Genomic DNA, 23,342 nt, shown 5'->3' with positions numbered 1-23,342 from the left:
ACTTGAAGTTCAATCATTTCTTCTGCCATGAAGCTTTCCTATGTCCCTACCCTAAAGGCATTCTGATTTTCTCTGCATATATATTTAGTTCACTTATTCCTCTTATTTTCTCTTTTTTGGAAAGCAGAAATTTTATCTTATTTAATGTCTCCTACACTGGTAGTATATGAGACAACTGTATGGTGAATGAGTAAGTAAGGTTTAAGGAGATGGTCATTTTGTGGTACCCCAAAAATGTACACAGGAGGAGGAGGTATCCAGGCATGTGAGGCCAGGGCAGCTCTTTCCATGCTTAGTAAGGGATATAGTTTTTCAAAGGCTGAAGTTAAACTGGCAAAGGGTAAGGTGGAAGAGAATATGTAAAATATTCCCACAGACATAAAATACTCTTATTCTCACAAAACCGACTGAGGGTTGTTGGGGGGTTGGGATGGTAGGGCCAGGGTGGTTGGGTTATGGACATTGGGGAGGGTATGTGATAGAGTGAATGATGTGAAATATGTAAACCTGATGACTCACAGACCTGTATCCCTGGGGCAATACATTATATGTTAATAAAAAATAATTTAAAAAATAAAGAATGCTTCTCCAATAAAATAAAATAAAATAAAATAAAATAAAATAAAATAAAATAAAATAAAATAAAATAGTCCTCTAGAATCTCAGGGTAAGATACAACAAAAAGAAAAGTGGAAAAGCATTCTAATTTAGTTTTTTGATTTTTTTTAAAGGTTTTATTTATTTATTTGACAGACACAGATCACAAGTAAGCAGAGAGGCAGGCAGAGAGAGAGAGAGAAAGGAGGAAGCAGACTCCCTGCTAAGCGGACAACCTGATGCAGGGCTTGACCCCAGGACCCTGGGATCATGACCTGAGCTGATGGCAGAGGCTTTAACCCACTGAGCCACTCAGGCGCCCCTAGTTTTTTTATTTTTTGCCCATGATATACTATAAAGATAAGAACGGGAGAAAGTGAGGTACAGTTCTCCTCAATTCATCCACAGTACTATATCTTTTACCATCACTTTCCCCACCCCAGTCCCCCAAAAAACAATATAAGAAAATGGCTACCTGTGCCTATCATTTTAGAACTATGGGGAAAGTAAGTGGGTGGTTAATTATAAGTCTATGTACTTAGTTATCTAGCAACTAAAATCATGCCTTCTTAAAATAATCATTTTGTAAACTTATCATTTTCATAACTATTCTAAGAAACCCTGTCACTATTTTTCTTTTTTTGCCTGTCACTATTTTTACTTATTATTTTATTTTACAGTTTTCAGGGAAAGGAGAGAGGAGGTGAATATTATGAGTGAGTATAATTAAATCACTTTTTTAAATGGCTATTTTTATACTTACTTATTCTCCAAAATTACGTGAAGTAGATTACTTCATCTCATTGTAAAATGTTACAAGCACAAAGTGGTATGTGTGCATTCTAAAGATAAACTTAAAAATTCTAAGTGCTCTTGCAACAATGTCTGCGATTTTCTAATTTTTTACTCATTAAACCAACACTTCAATAAATGTACATGCTCATCTATTCAGAGAGTCAACTGTTAGCATTTCCTTCTAAAATAATGATGTACTAACATATATACAGAAGCAATGCTTTTTCACAGCTGACCCAGTTTATTTCCTGTTATTCTACTCTCCAAATAGATGGGCATGTACATTTATTAAAGAGTGTGATTTAATGAGTAAAAAATTAGAAAATCAGACATTGCTATAAGAGCATTCAGAATTTTTAAGTTTATCTTTAGAGTCAGAGAATACATGCAGATATGGAGAGAAAAAGATTTCCCAATTACAAAAATATCAAGCGGGCATTTAAAAACTCTCAACTCTCAACAAACTCATATAAAAATGGAAAGAATATTTGTACCTAAACATATTATCTTATAAAAATATCATTTGGTTGATACATAAATAGACCAGATACTCAACAGGAATCTAAAACACCTCACTATTTAAGTCCTTAAACTTAAATTGCATTTAAAATATATACAGCTAAAAAAATAATAAATAAAAGATAGATATAGCTATTTTATTTCTTTTTCCTTGAAAATTTAAAGGATTACTTCTTTGAACCAACAAGATACTTAGATTAAAGAGAAAGCAAGAGAGTTCAGGTAACAGAGAAAAGAGATATAATGGGGAGGCAAAAGCAGAGAACATGCATAAGTTCAAAAAGAACAAGACAGACTACATATGTATTTTATATTATCTGAATCAAGCTATTTTCCCCTGAACAAAAATGTTAATTTTGGGAGGGAAACATTCACTGGAATAAAATAAGCAATGAATGATTATAGGAATCATTGTCGGGTATAATGGCTGTGGCTTAGTGTGTTATTTTAAATTCACTTATTAAAATGAAAACCTCTATGGGAAATAAGAACAAATAAAAGCAAAGCACAGCATGAAAGATTTTATTAAGAAAGGTGCTAATTAAAGAGCTAATAATATAAAGTAGTTAACTACTTAATGTTTTGTAATAGGCCATGCCACTCTCATCAGTATTTATTATTTTTTAAAAAATTTTATTTATTTATTTGACAGAGAGCACAAACAGGGAGAGTAGCAGGGAGAGGAAGAGAGAGAAGCAGGCGCCCCGCTGAGCAAGGAGACTGACACGTGGCTTGATCCCAGAACCTGGGATTATGACCTGAGTGGAAGGCAGATGCTTAACTGACTAAGCCACCCAGACGCCCCAATACTTCATTTCAAAGGTTTTACATTCCAATTCTGAGTACCTTAAGGACAGCCAAAAACAAGATTCAAAATGCTTCCAAGAATTCCTATATTCTTCTTAAACAACATCTGAAAATACAACCCACAGAAAGCATGGTAACCTTAAGGAGGTCTTAAAGCTAGAGGTTAAAATTTTTATCTCAATCACCTAGTCAAACTGACATTTAGAAAAAGTTGGTAACTAGCTTTAGCTCTGAAAACAAAGAATGCAGAAGTATTTGATATCTTCATTATCCACAGCTTGCTGAGAGATGTTACTTTCCTTTGATGGAAGTCAAGAATCAAATTCATCTCAATTATTACAATGACTTTAAAGATTTTAATCATATGAAAACCTGGGCTATATTGTTTAAAAGAAGAATTTATAACATGAATGGGGAAAAGAAATTAAATGTTATTAGAATAATGAAGCAACTAGATCATGCTACTTTTGTTCCATCTTCACAAATTTATAGCTATGAACATTTGCTACTATCCTGTTTGAACCATGCTGAATTAATAACTAGTCATGGTAACCCTCAGAAGTCAGGATTTGTGCTCTATGGCTCAGGCTCTACTTTCAAGATTCAGGATGGTCAGAGACACAGTTTTGACAAAGACAATGCTGTCTAACAATAAAGTGGCCTTGACCTGAATCAACAAATAGCAAATGCTTTATCACTCATTGTAAGTTTTACCTCTTGAGGAAGTTCTAGTTTAGAACGGTCAGTTCCTTCTTTTGACTGAAGGCCCATCAGATAAGGGACAGGAGCATCAAGAAAATGTAGCAGAGAAGCAGGGAGGATGGGCACATAAACATGCTGCCACTGAAATGGGAACAAAAGTGTGGTGATGCCTTCCGCCACAGTCATCAAGCGTTGATAATCTGTACAGAACAAGGAAAAAAGGAGGGGAAGATTGCAAATAAAAACATAATCACAGCATTAAGCTTGAAAATACTAATTTTCAGAAAAAAAATCTTATTATAATAAATAAAATATTTCTTTGTGATCATGCAGAAAATAGGTCAATTCTTTCCCAGCACAATTAAAGAGTTCACTGGTTTCACTTGAATGGTACTAAGGGGGTTTGAGTAGGTGGGAAACATTATCTTATTCTTGCTTCTGTAATCACCGGTATGTAAGTTTACATTCCCTTAAAATGTGGAGGAAAAGAAGAACTAATAAAATTGCTTTTGGTATGTCTCCCACTGAAGATGTACCAGGATACTGCTATTGATCACTTTTTGTATACATGCATATCAATATAATTCCCAATTCAGAGGCTCTTTTTTTCTTGTATATATGATCAAGGTTATGGCCTGTGGTTATCCTGATTGTATTTATCTTAGCCTTCATTTTGTAGGTATAAGAAATCAAAGATACATACATTCATAATCATCCTACCTGTATTTAACCCCAACTACATAACTATAAAATCTAGAAACAAAGTGAAAGTTACCTGAAAATTAGAGGTTGATTTTTGCTTGTGTTTTCTTCACATGAATCAATCAAAACTACAAACTGCTTATAATATTAAAGTGCCCTCCCAATTTTATTGAGATATAATTGACATATAACACTGTATTAGTTTTAGGTGTATGACACAATGATATATGTATAAACTGTGAAATGATTACCACAGTAAGTTTGGTTAACATCCATTACCTCACACAGTTACAAACAAGAGGTGACCCTCTTAAACTACTCTGCCATGGGGGTGCTTTATACGTCCATTGACTATAATCCTTATTTAAGCCTTTAAAGACAGATGTGTTTAGAATTCATTATTATTTATTTATTTTTTTTATAAAGGTAGTATTGTGGGGTGCCTGGTGACTCTCTCAGTTAAGCATGCATCTGCTTCAACTCAGGTCACGATCCTGAAGTTACAGGATCAAGCCCTGAGCCTCGAGTAGGGCTCCCTCCTCACAGACAGTCTGCTTCTCCCTCTCCTGCTCCTTCCCCCGCTCGTGCTCTTTTTCTCACTCTCTCCCTCAAATAAATAAACAAATAAATAAGATCTTAAAAAAAAAAAAAAAGGTAATACTAGGCATATACCATATACATGAAATATCTAGGTTAGCACGCTGTAATAAAACACATTAATATTTCTGCAGCAAACTTTGAGTGTCCCAATAGGACAGATAAAAAATTTAAATAGGGTCACTCTGGTTCAGGTCTGCTTTTTCAATAAATGAGTTACGAAAAGAATCTTTGGTTTTCTGCAATTTTTTGGATTTAAAAATTGAAGAGAAAGGATATTATGGACGTGTAATTTTGCTCTCACAGAATTCACTATGCACAAAAACAGTAAAATATGGGGCAGTAAGATTTTGGGGAAGTCTTTTAAAAAAGGTTTAAAAAAAATGATCAGATGCTATTTGGTTCGTATCAACCCAAAGAACACCTGACCAAACATAAACAGGATGTTTTCTGCTTAAAAAACTTTCTCATGTTGTTTTATACTTTGCAGACAAATACCTTTAGTAGTCTAAAGTAGGATTTTGGTAATGAATCATCAGCTATCCATACCAACTTTAGAAGTCTCTTTATGTGATTCACTATTAAGACTTAAATTTTATGGGGTACCTGGCTGGCTCAGCGGGTAGAGCATGTGACTCTTGATCCTGGAGTTCTAGATTTGAGTCCCATGTTGGGTGTAGAGATTACTTAAAAAATTCTTATAAGTGAAACCTGTTTATAGGAATACTTTCAAAACACAAATACCAGGTGACCTGACATAGGAACATGAAGAGCTGACCAAATTACCTCAGGTGGGGAGGGGACATGGATTCACACACGAGTGCACATGCACACACACACACACACACACCCCAAAGGACTCCTATGAACACACCCACACCCACCCACCCCAGTTGAGGTCCAGAGAAGCTGGGCTGAGACTGCTAGTACTCAGTGGAGATGGGGTAGTCAAAGAAGATCAGATAATCAGCTACCTAACACTTTGCTAGTCAACAGGCAGATGTCTGAGCCATAGGAGATGGGGGTCTTCATCACACGGGTATGGGTGCACAGCTGACCTGAAACCCCTGAATCTGTTGAATGTCCCTACTAACTGTAGCTCTGAACTAGGACAGGACTCTATAATGGCACTTGCCCTGTGGGCTTTTTTCTCCACTGTGGGCTAAGTAAGGACAGAATGGTACCCATTTTATCCTGTTCTGCCCATAAAGCACAGGGCCCAGTTTATTGCAGTGCTGATCAGCTGATCAAAACTTACTGACCATCCCCCTGACCCCAAATTTCTTTTTTTAGAGCAAGTGTGAGTGCACAAGCACATGCACAGGGGAAGGGGCAGAGGGAGACAGAGAATCTCAAGCAGACTCCACACTGAGCATGCAGCCTGATGTGGGGGGCTCGATCTCACAACCCTGAGATCATGACCTAAACTGAAATCAAGAATTGGATGCTTAACCGACTGAGCCAGCCAAGAGCACCTACTGCCCAAATTTAATGTGCTATCAAATGTTATAATTTTCTCCTCTTCTTGTAAAAGTCCTAACAAAACACAAAAAAATAAGGGGTAAGAAGGTATGCAAATAAACTATGAAAAGGCCAAATTCACGGAACCGTCTTTAAGATTCTCTTTTGTTGGTCACCCATTTCAACCAAGGACTGGAGTTTTTTTTATTTTTGTAACTTTGGCACCTTATCCCAGTATCCGACATATAACATATGTTCAAAAAATCTATTTTTTAAAGATTTTATTTATTTGGGGGGGCCTACAGGGGGAAGGGTCAAAGGGAGAGGGGAAGCAGGCTCCTTGCTGAGTGCAGAGCTGGAGCCCGACATGGGGCTGGATCCCATGACCCTGAGATCATGACCTGAGCTGAAGGTAGACACTTAACCAAACGAGCCACTTAGGCGACCCTGTAAAAATACTTTTTAAACAAATAAATGAATTAGTGGGATCAGACTACATAATTTTGCTGGATAGCCATAACTCAAATAGACAATAGATTAGATGTTACCCACAAGAGACTAAAGAACTAATTTTTCAGTAGGAGAAAATGGTAATTACTCAGACAAGAAACTGTGTACTCAAAAATGGTATTTCTTGGATGTTCATATAATTCAGTTAATTATCTGCATGCCCACTTATAAAGAAAATTCAAGGGGCATCTGGCTGGCTCAGTGGGTTAAATCCTCTGTTGTCGGCTCAGGTCATGATCTCAGGGTCCTGGGATCGAGCCCCACATCAGGCTCTATGCTCAGCAGGGAGCCTGCTTCCTCCCCTCTCTCTCTGCCTGCCTCTCTGCCTATTTGTGATCTCTGTCTGTCAAATAAATAAATAAAATCTAAAAAAAAAATAATTTCAAATATCCATTTACTAAGCCATGGATACTGTTCATTACACATAGAATTTTTACCAAGTGACTCATTCTAACTATGTTTAAGTAGACCATGTAGGGATCAGAACTACTGATTCCTAGAAAAAATTATCAGATTTAAACATTTCTTTCTCCTTTATATTAAAAATGTGAAGATTTTAATAGTGAAACATAATGTGGGTTTCCCAAGTCTGTTCAGAGTAGAAAAAAGGACTCTCAGGAAACCTCCACAGCCTTTTGGAAGTGGCCAGAGAATTAAAGCACATTGTTGGGGCACCTGAGTGGCTCAGTGGGTTGACGCCTCTGTCTTTAGCTCAGGTCATGATCCCAGTGTGCTGGGATCGAGCTCCACGTTGGGCTCTCTGCTCGGTGGGGAGCCTGCTTCCTCTTCTCTCTCTGCCTGCCTCTCTGCCTACTTGTAATCTCTGTCAAATAAATAAATAAAATCTTAAAAAAAAAAAAAAAAGCACATTGTTGCTCTACCAGAAGATGTATTCCCAATGTCACTCCTGAAGTCTGAGGAAACCAGAGCTCATTGAAAAATTAAGAGAAAGGGGGGAAAAAAGGAAGAAGGAAAAGAAAAATTAAGGGTAAGAAAAAATTAACTTCCGTCACCTCATTTACATATTTTACAATTTGACTATATTCAAAATGTACAGTATGTACTATGTAGATGGGCTAATAGAAAAATAACTTGATTGTTCCGGTATTTATTTGCTAACTTTTAAAAACTGTTATTAGGGTGCTTGTCTGGCTTAGTCAGAAGGGTATAACAAATCTTCATCTTGGGATGGTGAGTTTGAGACTCACATTGGGTATAGAGATTATGTAATTAAAAAAAAATAAATAAAAGTTGCTTTAGTTTCATTGTGGGTTCTACAGAGTTTTACTGTTGTAAAAGGTTATAAAAATAAACTATTATCAGGGTTTTTTTTGGTATTGTTAAAGATCAGTTTTCTAAGACAATCACTTCCTTCAAAAAGTCAATGTTTCTAATTTAACTAGTTTCTTTAGGGGAAAAAAAAGTGTAACACTAAAATCAAAGTTTTAAAAAAGAACTACAGTTTTTACATAACATTAAATGGGAAAAAAACTGCTTAAATGTCTTTTAAGTAATTTAATGTTGAAGGATATTCTTCCTCCAATCCCTTACACATTTCTAGCTTACGAATAACTTACTTAAGAATAATGTTTGTTTCTTTGTTTGAAGATTTTTACCTATTTATTTGAGAGAGAGTGCACCTCGAACACACAAGGGGGTGGTAGAGTGGTGAGAGGGAGAAGCAGGCTCCCCACTGAGCAGGGAGCCTGAGGGGGGGTGAGATCATGACCTGAGCCAATGGCAGCAGCTTAACCAACGGAATAATTTTTTTTAAGAAGATTTTATTCATTTATTTGACAGACAGAGATCACAAGTAGGCAGAGAGGGAAGCAGGCTCCCCACGGAGCAGAGAGCCTGATGCGGGGCTCCATACCAGGACCCTGAGATCATGACCTAAGCTGAAAGCAGAGGCTTTAATCCACTGAGCCACGCAGATGCCCCTGGAATAATTTAAAAATATATATATTTATTTATTTGAGTGAGAGAGAATGGATCAGGGGCAGAGAAGCTTGACTCCTCGCTTAGCAGAGTAGGAAGACCCATGTGGGATTTAATCCCAGGACACAGATCATGACCTGAGCTGAAGGCAGATGTTTAACTGACTGCAAGCCACTCAGGTGCCCCAAGAATAATGTTTTTAACGGGTGCCTGGGTGGCTCCATTGGTTAAGGTCCGATTCTTGGTGATCTCATGGGTCATGGACTCATTGCTCCGCAGGGAGTCCACTTGAAAGATTTTCTCCCTTTGCCCGCCAGTCCCAAACCCTTGTATGTACAAGCACACATACTCTCTCTCCCTAAAAATAAACACATTTAAAAAAAAAATAATGTTTTTAAGGAAAAGGAGGAATGAGAAGATCCATCTGGTTAAGAAATAGTAATCATTTATTCTAACAATGCTCTTCAGTCAAAAGCCCCAGGAACACACCTGTGTTTGAACAAGGTGGGTTTACTACTCCTTATGGACAGGGAGCACACACACCTTGGGGATCTGTGGAGTGTCTTCATAAGAGGGTTTAGAGATAACCTATTACAGCATCTGGGCTGGGTTTGGGTAATTTTAGGGAGGGTATAAGGAAGTAGAGACTTGCTTTGCATTAGATACTGTCACAAATCAAGGCAATTCTATGACAGGGTATCTCAATAAATCTGATCTACAAGGAAGGCAGATTAATACGGGTTTAGAACTGTATTTGGTAAGGAAGTGAAGCAGCAGTTTGTATTCAGTGAAAGAAGATGTCTGATATTCTGTGAGATGCACAGTGATGTTGCTTGAACTGGATGTTCCTGTTGGACTATTTAAATTCTATAGAACAACATGGCTCAGTTGTGAGCATCAGATCAGTATGCGGTAACAGTGAGCCCTAGCTTGAGAACTAGATCAGTTCCTGGCTATCAGGGGCTACTTTAATATTTCTTTCTCAATTGTAAGTCAGACAGAGGTAAAAGGCTCAAGACTATAAGCAGTCTGGTCCTGTACCATTTACATATTTATCACCCCTCAGCACTGGTCTATGATAATGGACTAAACTAAGCATTTTCTTTTTACAGTGAGCACAATGCTAAGCTCTGCCAGGAGAAGGCAATGCAGAGAAATTTTGGGAAGAAGGAGTTTCTCTTCTCAGTTCCAGTGCACAACGGCAGTGTTTTGTTTGTTCATACTCCTGTTGCATGGTTGATCAGTGGTGTAGTTGTATGAAGACATCTGGTAGGTACACTTCCTCAGCCATATGCCCAGTGGGAGCAGCCTCAGTGACTGGGCCAGTGGTCACCGTCTCATGGCCCCCCCAACATGGATATTGTATACTCAGATCTCACACTGACAGTGGTGTTCTGACAGATCCTGTGTGCCCACTAACCAGCCACAGCTCAGTTGTACCTCAAAGGTTTGTTTCCCCTTGCCCAGCGACTAAGGATCAGCTCTGGACCAGGCACTTGCTTGGGTATTCTACGTCTACTCTTGCCAGTTCTGTGTTCTCTTCAAGACTCGTTGAAATGCCACATCCTTTTTTATAATGCAATTTTTTAGCAGAAACAAGATAATTCTTTTTAACTGAATCAAGAAATAAAAGAGCTTTCTTCTTTAAGTATGTTTTGGAAAATTTAAGGAAAATTATTTTTGTTTCATATGCAAAGTGAAGAATGTGTGAAAGACATTATTTTCATATTTAAGACATGCCTCAGCATGGCATATGAGGCTCTTCCTGGCTTGGTCCTTTCCTGCCTCATTTCTTACCACCACCCTATACACAGTCAAATCATTTGCCTGTAATTAATTCACTGAACCTAACATGTTTTCACAGGTTTCTATGCCTTTGTATATACTTTTTCTCTGTCTAGTATATACAAAGACATACTTCCCCTTTCAGGGCTTGGCTGAGTTCCACTTTTTCCTTACTGTACCATCATCTGCCAGAGAGCAATGACTGTATTTTTAATATTAATAATATTAATATTTTATATTTTTATATCTTAAAAATTTAAAATAGTTAATATTTTATTTAATATAAATATTTAATATCTAATATATACAAATAGATCTATATAATATATAATATATTTAAAATACTTAATATTTTAAATATTTTATATCTTAATATCTTTTCAATAATAATATCAACATTACTATATTATTAATATTATAATATCACAATACTATTATTAATAAATATAATAACTATTTTTAAGTATTTAAAATATCAGCTTATACATAGTAAGTGGTCACTAAGTGTGTGTTAAGAAATTACTACGTTAAGGGGCGCCTGGGTGGCTCAGTGGGTTAAGCCTCTGCCTTCGGCTCAGGTCATGATCTCAGGGTCCTGGGATCGAGCCCTGCATCAGGCTCTCTGCTCAGTAGGGAGCCTGCTTCCTCCTCTCTCTCTGCCTGCCTCTCTGCCTACATGTAATCTCTGTCTCTCAAAGAAATAAACAAAATCTTTAAAAAAAAAAAGAAATTACTATGTTAATATCTAAGGCATTAAAATAAAACTATTTAGACATTAAAAAAATTATGCTTTACCACATTATATAGAATATACTGTCAAAAATTTGCCTAGCAATGGCTTGTATGCAGACCCTGGGAGGGCCCTGACTCCACCATCCCAGGTCTTGTCTCACCAGCATCATTGTGGAGAACAAGGTCAGCCCCACCAGGACAGCTGATGGCCCCGCAGCTACACCTGAGGTAAGGGGCACAGGACCAGCAGTGGCATAAGGCAGCTCCAGTGCTGGCCAGCAGCTTAGTTTCCAAGGAGGAGGAGGCCATGTCGAATGGGATTTGCATACTGCAAGGTGCTGCAGATGGAGGTGTGAAGCTGGTGGTGGCCAGCATACCTCTGATGAACATCATGATATGGCTAGATTACACACCTACAATCCTGGGTACTGTGACCGGTCACCCCCTGATGCTGGCTTTGAATCCTTCAGTGCATGCATCATTCGGTTCATCTCTCTGGCTCCGGAAATTCATCTCAGATATTGCCAACAACGTCCTATAGCATTTCAAAATGAAGGGCACAGCCTGTGGAAGCTCCCAAAGCAAGAGCTAGGATTACTAGTTTTCTTTCTTTCTTTTTAAACCAGTTTTCTAATGGCAGAGAACTTGACCTCTGATCTCAGCAAGTATGGCAATGATGTGAAGAAGCTGTAGTACACTTCACTTGAGCCAACCTAAATGTACTTGTTTGTCCTCTCGTCCCCACACTGACCTGTTTTCTTAATAAACTATTGTAACAGCAATAAAAATTACATAAAGCTCACAAAGACATCACAAAAGACAGAATACAAATCCAAATCAACATAAAAAAAATTCAACCTCAAAAATCCCAAGCATAATGAGCCACATTTTGCTTATCAGGTTCACAAAGATTTAAAAAGAAAATCACAGCAAAGGTGTGGAGAAAAAAGTGTTTTCATAAGTTGCTAGAGGTTTCTATTTGGCAGTATCTATCAAAAACTTACAAATATACAGAATTTTTGACCCAGCAATTACAATTTTAAGAATTCATCATCTAAGTATACAAAAACGTAAGTACATGATATGTTACGTACAAAGTGTCATTTATAACAGTAAACTGTTTGTAATATCCCAAACACCTAATAAGAGGAATCTGATTACTACAGTTATGGCTGGTTATATAATGGGATATACTGGAGTGATTAAAAGCACATCTATATTATTAACAGAGAAAACCGACTGTCTTTGGCAGCAATTAGGTATTAAGAATTTGCTAAAATTCCATTTCTGGGTATATGCCCAAAAGAACTGAAAGAAGAGATTTGAAAAGATATTTGCATATCCACATTTTTAGTAGCGTTACTCACAGTAGCTAAGAGGTTAAAGCAACTCAAGTGTCCATCAATGGGTGAATGGATAAACATAATGCGTATATACACACTGGAATATTAACCCTAAAAAGGAAGGAAATTCTGACACATGGTACAACATGGATGAACCATGTTGGTTCACTGAGGTTCACCTACGTTGTGTGAAATGATAAGCCAGTCACAAAAAGACAAATCTTGTGTGATCTACTTATATGAGGTATCTAAAGCAGTCAATCATAGAAATAGAGTAGAATGGTAGTTGCTAGGGGCCTGGAAGGAGGGGGATCTGGGGTAGTGTCCAACAGGTACAGACTTCCAGTGTTACAAGATGAAAAATTCTAGAGACTGACTGCATAACAATGTGAATATACTTAATCCTACTGAACTGTTCACTAAGGAGTAATTAAGACGGTGAATGGTATGTATTTCTTTTTTAAAAGATTTATTTATTTATTTTAGAGAGAGCCAGTGAGCGTGCATTGGGGGTTGGGCAGAGGGAAAGGGAGAGAGAAAATCTCAAACAGACTCCCCGCTGGGCACAGAGTCCAACTTGGGGCTCTATCTCATTACCTTGAGATCACAACATGAGCTGAAATTAAAAGTCAGATGCTCAACCAACTAAGCCACCCAGGTACCCTGGTATGCACTTCTTTAAACATAATTTTTAAAAAACTTTCTTAACTAGGGGTCAGCCCCTCGGTGATTCAGTCAGTTAAGCATCCTGACTCTTGATTTTGGCTTAGGTCATGATCACAGGGTCCTGTGATTAAGTCCCGTGTGGGGCTCCATGCTCAGTGCGGAGGTGGCTTGAGAGTCTCTCTCTAACTCTGCCCCTCCCTCCCACTCCACTTTCCCTTTCTCTCTCAAATAAATACATAAATCTTTAACAACTTGTTAAACCCTAAAACCCTGAAAATAATTTGTGGGCAAAAGAATCCACAAAAAATGGATAATTTATGAGAATAAATAATTTGAATTTAACTTAAAAAGGATGTTTTATTTGATGTTAGATGACTTTAAAAAAATATACATGTGTTTCAAATTCAAATAGGGTTCTCAAAAATAGGTAATGATCGAAGTATTCATTGAGAACTGCTTTTTATTAAAATTCTTTTTTAAAAAAGATTTTATTTATTTATTTACTTGGGAGAGAGAGGGAGGGAGGGAGGATGGTAGGGGAGGGGCAGAGGGAGAAGGAAAAAATCTCAAGCAAACTCCCCACTGAGTGGGGAGCCCGAAGTGGGGCTTGATCCCAGGACCCTGAGATCATGACCTGAGCTGAAGGCAGATTGATCAACTCAGGTGCCCCTAAAAATTCTTATTTAATTCACAATTTTAAGAGCAAAAAGTACATTAATCACAAGTTAGCCATCACACTCTGTAGAACCTCCAAAAATCATTGGGAATGGACTGACATCAGGCATTTTTAAAGCAAATTACTTAACACTAAAATATGCCTCTCTATTCATTCATGAGAATATAATTTTCTAACATCCATTACTAAAGTGGTATCTCTTAATATTTCAACAGAAGTTAAGAGAAAAAACAAAGTATCTATGTATATAACTATGTACTTAAATTGTTTAAAGTAGATTAAATATAATGGGTAACTTGGCAAAAGAGAAAACAGACATGGATTATTTTCCCATTTTATATTATTAATAGTTAAATTATGCCTAGCAGTTGTTACATTCTGTAATAGTTGACACAAACAATCTGTTCATTTTAATTTTAGTTCAGTGATAGTATTTAGTATTTAGTTCAGTGATAGTATTTAGTTCAGTGATAGTATTTCTATTATGCAGTATTAATGGCAGTATGATGGACTAGAACTAAAAACTAGAGCCTAGTCTAAACTAAAAAATGCTAAATAAAATAATTTCAAAACACCAAACTCATGAATGAGTGGATTTGCAAAAAGTAAGGGAAGAAGTCATTAGAGGCCAGGAAAAAAAAAATGGGAACAAGAGTCCAGTATGGTAAAGCTGAAGTATTTAGGGGTCTTTGAGGCATGTGCTGATCCAAGGTACGCCTACACCTTCTGTTTTATTTCTATGCATGTTAAAGAATAAAGTCCAAGAAGGACTGGGATTCAGACAGTAGATCCTCTTGCATAAAGCTAGGACCTACATGGGAGAAACCTCAAGGAGAAGGGATCAAGAAAAGAAAAACAAAACAGGAATAATAAAAGAAACAACGCACTGCCAGGAAAGTTGTCTGGCCTGCCCCTACCTAACTCTGGAAGGGGGCGGGGGGAAAGCCTCTTGAGAATTCCTATCTACTATCCACGTTTTGGGTAAGTCTAGGGCCCAAACTCATGCTATCTGTATGGCCCAAAGAAACACAAAGGTGAGAATTTTGCTGGAGGGTCGGGGGTCGGGGGATGGGGTAACTGGGTGATGTAATGAGCACTGGGTATTATATAAGACTGATGAGTCACTGAATTCTACCTCTGAAATTGACAATACACTACATGTTAATTAATTAAATTTATATTTTTTTAAAATGAAGTTAGGCTCCATGCTGGGTGTGAAGCCTACTTAAAAAAATACTAATAAAGTAGACCTGTGTTGCCAGTGAACTCAGATGCTTGGTGAAAGAAAATATAAATTATTCCTAGAGGAAGAAACCCTCAATCTTTAACCCATTAGATACTGAATTTATCTGATAAATAATATGAAATACATATATTTAATATGTTTATGGAAATTAAAGAAAGAATTAAGGAGTAAAACTGTTTCAGGGCCACTGAAAGTAAAATGTCAAAGGAAGGATTAACTGCAGACTAAACACAGGTAAAAAGAGAATTAGTTAAGCTGGGAAACAGATATGGAGAAATCACCCAGAATGCATCAAAAAGACAAAAAGAGAGGTTGAGAGATATGGAAAATTGAGTGAAACAGATTAACAGGTTTAATTAAAGTATCAGGAGGAAAAATAGAAAAAAGGTAGATGGAAGCAATATTTAGAAAGACGGTTGAAATTTTTCCAAAAACTACTGAAATACATTAACCTTAGATTTCACAATGAATCATAAGAAGAACAAATAAAAAAATGCTCATCTAGATAAATTACAGTCAAAATACAGGTCATCAAAGGCCAAAAGAAAATCTTATATACAGCCGGAGTGAAAAGACAGATTTCTGGCCATGGAATGACAATCAGGGTGACTGTTAAAAGTTACCTCTCAACAGCTACACTGGAAACCAGAAGATGGTAGCATCTTACTCTCAAAGTGCTAAGAGAAGGAAAATAAAAAACCAGTTTTAACCTAGTATTTAATATTTAATAAAATCATTGAAAAACACAGGCAAAGGGAAAACAGTTTCAGATGAACAAAATCTCACTGAAAATATCACCTCATTTGGGGAATGTCTAAGGACGTACTTTAGGAAGAAGACTGAACCAAGAACTATTTAAGATACAAAATAGAATGTGAATTTTCCAGAAACGGCAACTGTGGTATTAAAAAGAAAACCACATGGAAACCTGGTGGCTCAGTTGCTTAAGCATCTGCCCAAAGTCCTAGGATCGAGTCCTGCATTGGGCTCCCTGCTCAGTGGGGAGTTTGCTTCTCTCGCTCCCTCTGTCCCTTCCCTACCTCCCAACCCCTACCCTACTTGTGCTCTCTTGCGCTCTCTAGGGAAAATAAATAAATACAACCTTTAAAAAAATAAAAAAATTTAAAAAAAGAAAAGAAAAAGAAAACCACAGATCTAAAATGGAGTTACTTATAGTAGGCTATGTTATCAACCCCAGGACTTAGTACCTAATCTAATTACAGTTTCAACCTCCCCCAGAGAAGCAGTCTTAACTGGTCAGTCTGGAATTTCCTGGTCAGCACTGCAGAGGTAATCCTCCTAGTAAGACCCTTTGTCCCCACAGGAAGGTGACCTCACCCAAAATAATCCTTTCTTCGGTTTATGACTTCCTTGTCCTGCATTTAAAAACCTTTTCCTTTCTAGGGGCACCTGGGTGGCTTACTGAATTAGGGGTTTGACTTCAGCTCAGGTCATGATTCCGGAGTTCTGGGATCAAGCCCCAAGTCGGGTTCCCTTCTCAGAGGAAGAGTGCTTCTCCCTCTCCTCCCCAGTTGTGCTCTCTCTCACTACTGTCACTCTCTCTCTTAAATAAATAAATAAAATCTTCAAAAAACAAAACAAAAGAAAAGACTTTCCCTTTCTATAGACCTTTGGAGCACTCCTGTATTTGCTAGATGGGATACTGCCCAACACATGAATTAATAAAAACAATTACATCTTTATAATTTACTTTATAATTTATTATCAATAGTTGGTAAAGTTAAACAAAATCAGGTGTATAAAGTAAAAATGTCCTATATGAAGGATTAACAAAATTTCGAATAACTATCAAATAAGCTGTGATGGGGGGTGACTGCTATTAAAGCATTTTACGATATTAATATGTATTTTTAAAGATTTTATTTATTTGACAGAGAGACACAGCAAGAGAGGGAATATAAGCAGGCGAAGTGGGAGAGGGAAAAGTAGGCTTCCCACTGAGCAGGGAACCCGATGCAGGGATCAATCCCAGGGCCCTGGGATCATGACCTGAGCTGAAGGGCAATGCCTAATGACTGAGCCACCCATGCACCCCACAGTATTAATATTTTAAAGATTCTCACTGACATAAGACTGTTTATGTTAAAATTCCAAAATTTACCATTAAGAAAGGAAAACAGAGCTGATAACACAGAAAAAAAACTGCAATGAGAAAAAAAGCCATTTCAGTTATTTCAAAAAAAAAAAAGGCAAAAAAGGAAGAATGGCCAGACAAATGGTCAAAATAAAAATATTTTAAAATTCTTAGAATTATTTTCAACATTTTGAGGAACCTCCATGCTGTTTTCCAGAGTGGCTGCACCAGCTTGCATTCCCACCAACAGTGTAGGAGAGTTCCCCTTTCTCCGCATCCTCGCCAGCATCTGTCATTTCCTGACTTGTTGATTTTAGCCATTCTGACTGGTGTGAGGTGATATCTCATTGTGGTTTTGATTTGTATTTCCCTGATGCCGAGTGATATGGAACACTTTTTCATGTGTCTGTTGGCCATCTGGATGTCTTCTTTGCAGAAATGTCTGTTCATGTCCTCTGCCCATTTCTTGATTGGATTATTTGTTCTTTGGGTGTTGAGTTTGCTAAGTTCTTTATAGATTCTGGACACCAGTCCTTTATCTGATATGTCGTTTGCAAATATCTTCTCCCATTCTGTCAGTTGTCTTTTGATTTTGTTAACTGTTTCCTTTGCTGTGCAAAAGCTTTTGATCTTGATGAAATCCCAATAGTTCATTTTTGCCCTTGCTTCCCTTGCCTGACCCAGCAATTGCACTATTGGGTATTTACCCTAAAGATACAAACGTAGTGATCCAAAGGGGCACGTGCACCCGAATGTTTATAGCAGCAATGTCCACAATAGCCAAACTATGGAAAGAACCTAGATGTCCATCAACAGATGAATGGATCAAGAAGATGTGGTATATATACACAATGGAATACTATGCAGCCATCAAAAGAAATGAAATCTTGCCATTTGTGACAACATGGATGGAACTAGAGTGTATCATGCTTAGCGAAATAAGTCAAGCAGAGAAAGACAACTATCATATGATCTCCCTGATATGAGGAAGTGGTGATGCAACATGGGGGCTTAAGTGGGTAGGAGAAGAATAAATGAAACAAGATGGGATTGGGAGGGAGACAAACCATAAGTGACTCTTAATCTCACAAAACAAACTGAGGGTTGCTGGGGGGAGGGGGTTTGGGAGAAGGGGGTGGGATTATGGACACTGGGGAGGGTATGTGCTTTGGTGAGTGCTGTGAAGTGTGTAAACCTGGTGATTCACAGACCTGTACCCCTGGGGATAAAAACATATGTTTATAAAAAATAAAAAATTAAAAAAAAATTCTTAGAATTAAATAATCAAAACACTAAGACTAAGACTTGTGGGATGTAGCCAACACAAGATCCAAATGCTCAAAGACTCAAATGTTAGTATCTAGGGAGAGGGGTAAAAGGAAGATTTAAAATAATTAAGTCCAGGGGGTGCCTGGGTAGCTCAGTGGGTTAAGCCTCTGCCTTTGACCCAGGTCATGATCTTGAGGTCCCGGGATGGAGCCCCACATCAAGCTCTCTGCACACCGGGGAGCCTGTTTCCACCCCGCTGCCTGTCTCTGCCTACTTGTGATCACTGTCAGATTAAAAAAAAAAAAAAAAAAATCTTAAAAAAGAAAAAATTAAGTCCTAAGGAAACAGCAGAAAGAGAAGAACAATAATGGAACTAGAAACTAAACAAAAAATGATGTATTTATTAAATCTTTATCTAAATATTCTTCATGAATATTAACAAGGGTAAAAGTTCTTTAAAAAGAGTAACATAATAGGGGCGCCTGGGTGGCTCAGTGGATTAAGCCGCTGCCTTCGGCTCAGGTCATGATCTCAGTGTCCTGGGATCGAGCCCCGCATCGGGCTCTTTGCTCAGCGGGAGCCTGCTTCTCTCTCTCTCTCTGCCTGACTCTCCGCCTACTTGTGATTTCTCTCTCTGTCAAATAAATAAATAAATAAATAATTAAAAAAATAAAAAAAAGAGTAACATAATCAACACACTTCAGGTAAAAATAAGCAAGGAGAAAGGACACAAATAAACAGCATTCAGAATAAAAAGGGAGACAAAACTACAGATAAAGCAGAGACTATGAAGAAAAGGAAATATTAAGACCTTAGGCAATAAGTTTAGAGTTTAAGGCAAATAGGCTGAAAGTTTTAGAAACTTGTTCCTAGAGAAAATATAAATGAACAAAAATTGATTCAAGAAAAAAAATTAAATATTTTGATCCAAGAAGAGATAGAGGAGCTTCTTCAAGGTTGGAGAGATACACTGAGGTGTTGTGTCCCAAGAGCAGCATGAAAACTCTGTAGCACCCTCCCCCACCCCCAGGGCATTTCCTACAAATCTCTTCCATTTGCCTGTTCCTGAGTTTTAGGTTTTTATAATAAACCAGTGATAGTAAAGAAAATGCTTTCCAGAGTTCTGTGAGTTCTTCTAAGCAAGTTACTGAGTCTGAGTGGTGGGTTGTGTAAACTTCTGAATGTGGAGTTGTCTAGGCAGCAATGAGGGTTGCCTGGACACCCCATTTGTAGCTAGTGCCTGAAGTGAAGACCAAACCCCTAAACCTGTGGAGTCTGGTGTTAACTCCAGGTAATCAGTATCACAACTGAACTGAATTGTTGCGTACTCAGTTGCTGTCAAACTGACTGGTGGTAAAAAAGAAAGCAGCTCTTGTTTAGTGTCAGGAAACACTATCATTCGGTTTCAGAAAATGTAGGATTCACTAGAAAGGCCCAGATTCACAGAAATATGTGATTTGGGAAGAGAAATGAGGGAAGTGTGGGGGATTAGAAAACTTTGATTCCTAGGTGGCCTGATGGTCACCAAAGTTATGGAACAGCAGCTGAGAGGTAAGTTATGGAAGTCAAGAGTTACCAATGGAATTTATAGATGAATCCAACTCCTGGGAAACTGGTTCATGAGATGCCTGAGGAAATGCAAACCAGTAAGAAAAAAAATGCAATATACAATCCCTTCACTACTGTTATCTATAACAAAAATAAAATTAAGAGAGTGCTGGGTCACACTTGACATTATACCAAGCTGAACTTCAGCTAAGTATCCTTAAGGCTGTCCCAAAAGGGAAAAATTATGTGAGGCCAACAAATAGCATTTCTAAGAGACTTTTGGTCACTCAAGTTTATACTGCAGAGTGGGGCAAAACCAAGAAGCTACTGAAACCAGGGGGTATAATGTGAAGGTGCTATCTCATTTTATAGATCAGTATCAACTTCTTTTTTTTTTTTTTTTTTTTTAAAGGTTTTATTTATTTGACAGAGAGAAATCACAAGTAGATGGAGAGGCAGGCAGAGAGAGAGAGAGAGGGAAGCAGGCTCTCCGCTGAGCAGAGAGCCCGATGCGGGACTCGATCCCAGGACTCTGAGATCATGACCTGAGCCGAAGGCAGCGGCTTAACCCACTGAGCCACCCAGGCGCCCTCAGTATCAACTTCTTAAAGAACCCTTTTTAAAATGGATTGAGAGAGTAATTCAGGAATGGTATCTTTGTTTTGAAACGCTGCAGGGTGGAAGAGCATGTTTGGGTTGATTTAAGACCCACAGCTAACTATGAGAGGATCACAGGTAGCTATCCATGATCCACACACATAGCAGGTTACTCCTGAAGGAACAGATAGTCTGGTGGACTAGATAAAAGTTTCTGTAAAGTCTGTTCATCCTGAGGAAAGGGGACTGCCTGACTCCCTCTTAAATACCAAGTGGAACATCCTAGATAAAGCAGTTAATAGGCTTCATATGCAAGCTCTGTAGGATTGGCTTTACAGTAACTGGGATACTCACCCACTGAATATGCCCATTACCCAGGTCATGGTAAATTCTAGGGGCCCCTTCTGCATAAATACCTCATGTAACCTTACTGCCACAAAATCAGTCAGAGAAGCCTTCTCAAATTTGCAATCCTGAATGAATTTGCTCCTCATGAATCTTAAAGGTGCTAATAAAAGTATTAAATTAACAAGAATACATGGAGTGGCAGGGGGGAGTCAAGGGACTTTTCCCAGCAGGGTGGAAATCTTGTAAGTTATTAAGAAATAGGGTGAATAAAGCAAATATTGATAGGAGTGAAACAAAGAGGAAAAGGAAAATGAGTGTCAAGTGACTCATTCTAGCAGGGTGTAAATCTTTAGATGGTTATTGAAAAATGGGATTAGTAATACAAACATTGATGGGGCTGAAACAGAGTTGTAATAATAACACTCTCTAAGGCTAGATAGACCAAAGGAACCCCTTGTTGGTACCCTTACATTAAAAGATGCCAAACAAGTTGGGTCTATTTACTCCTGTTTGGAGAAATTTCAAATGTGGGAAAGGCAAAGATTATAATGAGAAACCAGACCTGCAATCATCTAGGGCAACAGTCAGGCAGAGTAATCAAGACAAAGATCGACAGGGGCACCTGGGTGGCTCAGTCAGTTCAGAGTCCGACTCTTGGCTGTGGCTAGGGTCATGATCTCAGGCGTCCTGGGATTAAGGCCTGTGGGGCTCCGTGCTCAGCCAGGGAGTCTGCTTGTAGCTGTTCTCTCTCTCTTCCTCTGCCCCTCCCCCACTTGCACACAAGTGCTCACTATCACTAAAATAAATAAACAGATCTTTAAAAAAAAATCTAAAGATTGACAAAAGGGCCAAGTTCTCTTGGCTCACCCCCTTGTGGAAACCCAAAACCTAACGCACAAGAGTGGAGAAAATGGTCAGTGAGAAAAGAGAAGTTTCTGAAATCCTTTATATAGGAGCCTCATGTACTGTGGTACCAAGACCCTTTAGTGAAGTCATAATGTGGGCTACAATTAGATTGAAAGAACATAAGAGTTTAAAGGTTGAAAGCATTAAAGTTTAAGGTAAAAATTACAATGTTTAAATAGGCTTTACCTCAAACTACATATTTAATGCAATCCCTATCAAAACACCACTAGCATTTTTTCAGAGAGATAGAATGAACAATCCTACAACTTTTATGGAGCCACAAAAGACTACAAATAGCCAAAGCAGTTCAGAAAAACAAAACTGGAGGCATCATGATTCCAGATTTTAAGCTGTATTACCAAGCTATAGTCATCAAGACAGCGTGGTGCTGGCAGAAAAAAAAGACAAACAGATCAATGGAACAGAATAGAAAACCAAGCACTAATCTTCGATAAAGCAAGAAAACTAGACAGCAGTCTAGTTTTCCCAACACCATTTGTTGGAGAGACTGTCTTTTTTCCACTAGATACTTTCTTATAGTAACATGCAGTAACACGCAGAAGTAACATGCAGAAGAATGCACAATTAGTAACATTTTAGTAACATGCAGAAGAATGAAACTAACCACTTTCTTATACCACACACAAAAATAATTTCAAAATGGATTAAAGACCTAAATGTGAGATAGGAAATCATCAAAATTCTAGAGGAGAACACAGGCAGCAACCTCTGTGACCCTGGCCACATCAACTTTTTACTGGAGGCAAGGGAAATAAGCAAAGATGAACTATTGGGACTTCCTCAAGATAAATAGCTTCTGCAGAGCAAAGGATGCCTATGGAATGGGAGAAGATATTTTGCTAATGACATACCTGATAAAGGGTTAGTATCCAAAATCTATAAAGAACTTATCAAACTCAACAACCAAAAAACAATCAGTTTAAAAATGGGCAGAAGACACAACTAGACACCCTTCCAAAGGAGACATCCAGATGGCTAACAGACACATGACAAGATGCTCAACATCACTCATCTTCAGAGAAATACAAATTGAAACCACCATGTCACCTCACACCAGTCAGAATGGCTAAAATTAACAACACAAGACACAATAGGGGTTGGCGAAGATGCAGAGTAGGGGGAACCCTCTTGCACTGTTGGTGGGAATGCAAACTGATGCAACAACTGTGGAAAACAGTATGGAGGTTCCTCAAAAAAAGTTAAAAATAAAACTATCCTACAACCCAGCAATTGCTCTACTAGGTATTTACCCAAAGGATAAAAAAATACAAATCTGAATGAATACATATACCATGATGTTTACAGAAGCGTTATCAACAACAGCCAAACTATGGAGTGCTCTAATGTCCATAGACTAACAAATGGACAAAGAGGATGTGGTGTGTACACACACACACACACACACACACACCCACCACGGAGTATTACTCAGCCATCAAGAAAGTGAAATTTGCCATTTGCAACAATGTGGATGGAGCTAAA

At 38.0% G+C, this 23,342-nt stretch overlaps 1 protein-coding gene across 5 annotated transcripts in view; it reads right to left on the bottom strand.

Annotated features, from left to right (window-relative positions):
* DENND5B (DENN domain containing 5B) overlaps window positions 1-23,342 on the bottom strand; it is a 197,682-nt gene that overhangs the window by 71,033 nt on the left and 103,307 nt on the right. For all 5 annotated transcript variants that reach the window (XR_004286873.1, XM_032347512.1, XM_032347514.1 and 2 more), the window contains one exon: window positions 3,433-3,620. Coding sequence is in view for 4 of the 5 variants with exons in the window: in XM_032347512.1 (XP_032203403.1) it covers window positions 3,433-3,620 (188 nt within the window). In the remaining variant the exon portion in view is untranslated. The remainder of the gene's footprint in view (window positions 1-3,432; window positions 3,621-23,342) is intronic.

The sequence above is a fragment of the Mustela erminea genome, chromosome 6 (genome assembly GCF_009829155.1).
Source record: "Mustela erminea isolate mMusErm1 chromosome 6, mMusErm1.Pri, whole genome shotgun sequence".
NCBI lineage: Eukaryota > Metazoa > Chordata > Mammalia > Carnivora > Mustelidae > Mustela > Mustela erminea.
Note: the sequence above shows the minus strand (reverse complement) of the source record. Positions and strands in the feature narration are given on the sequence as shown.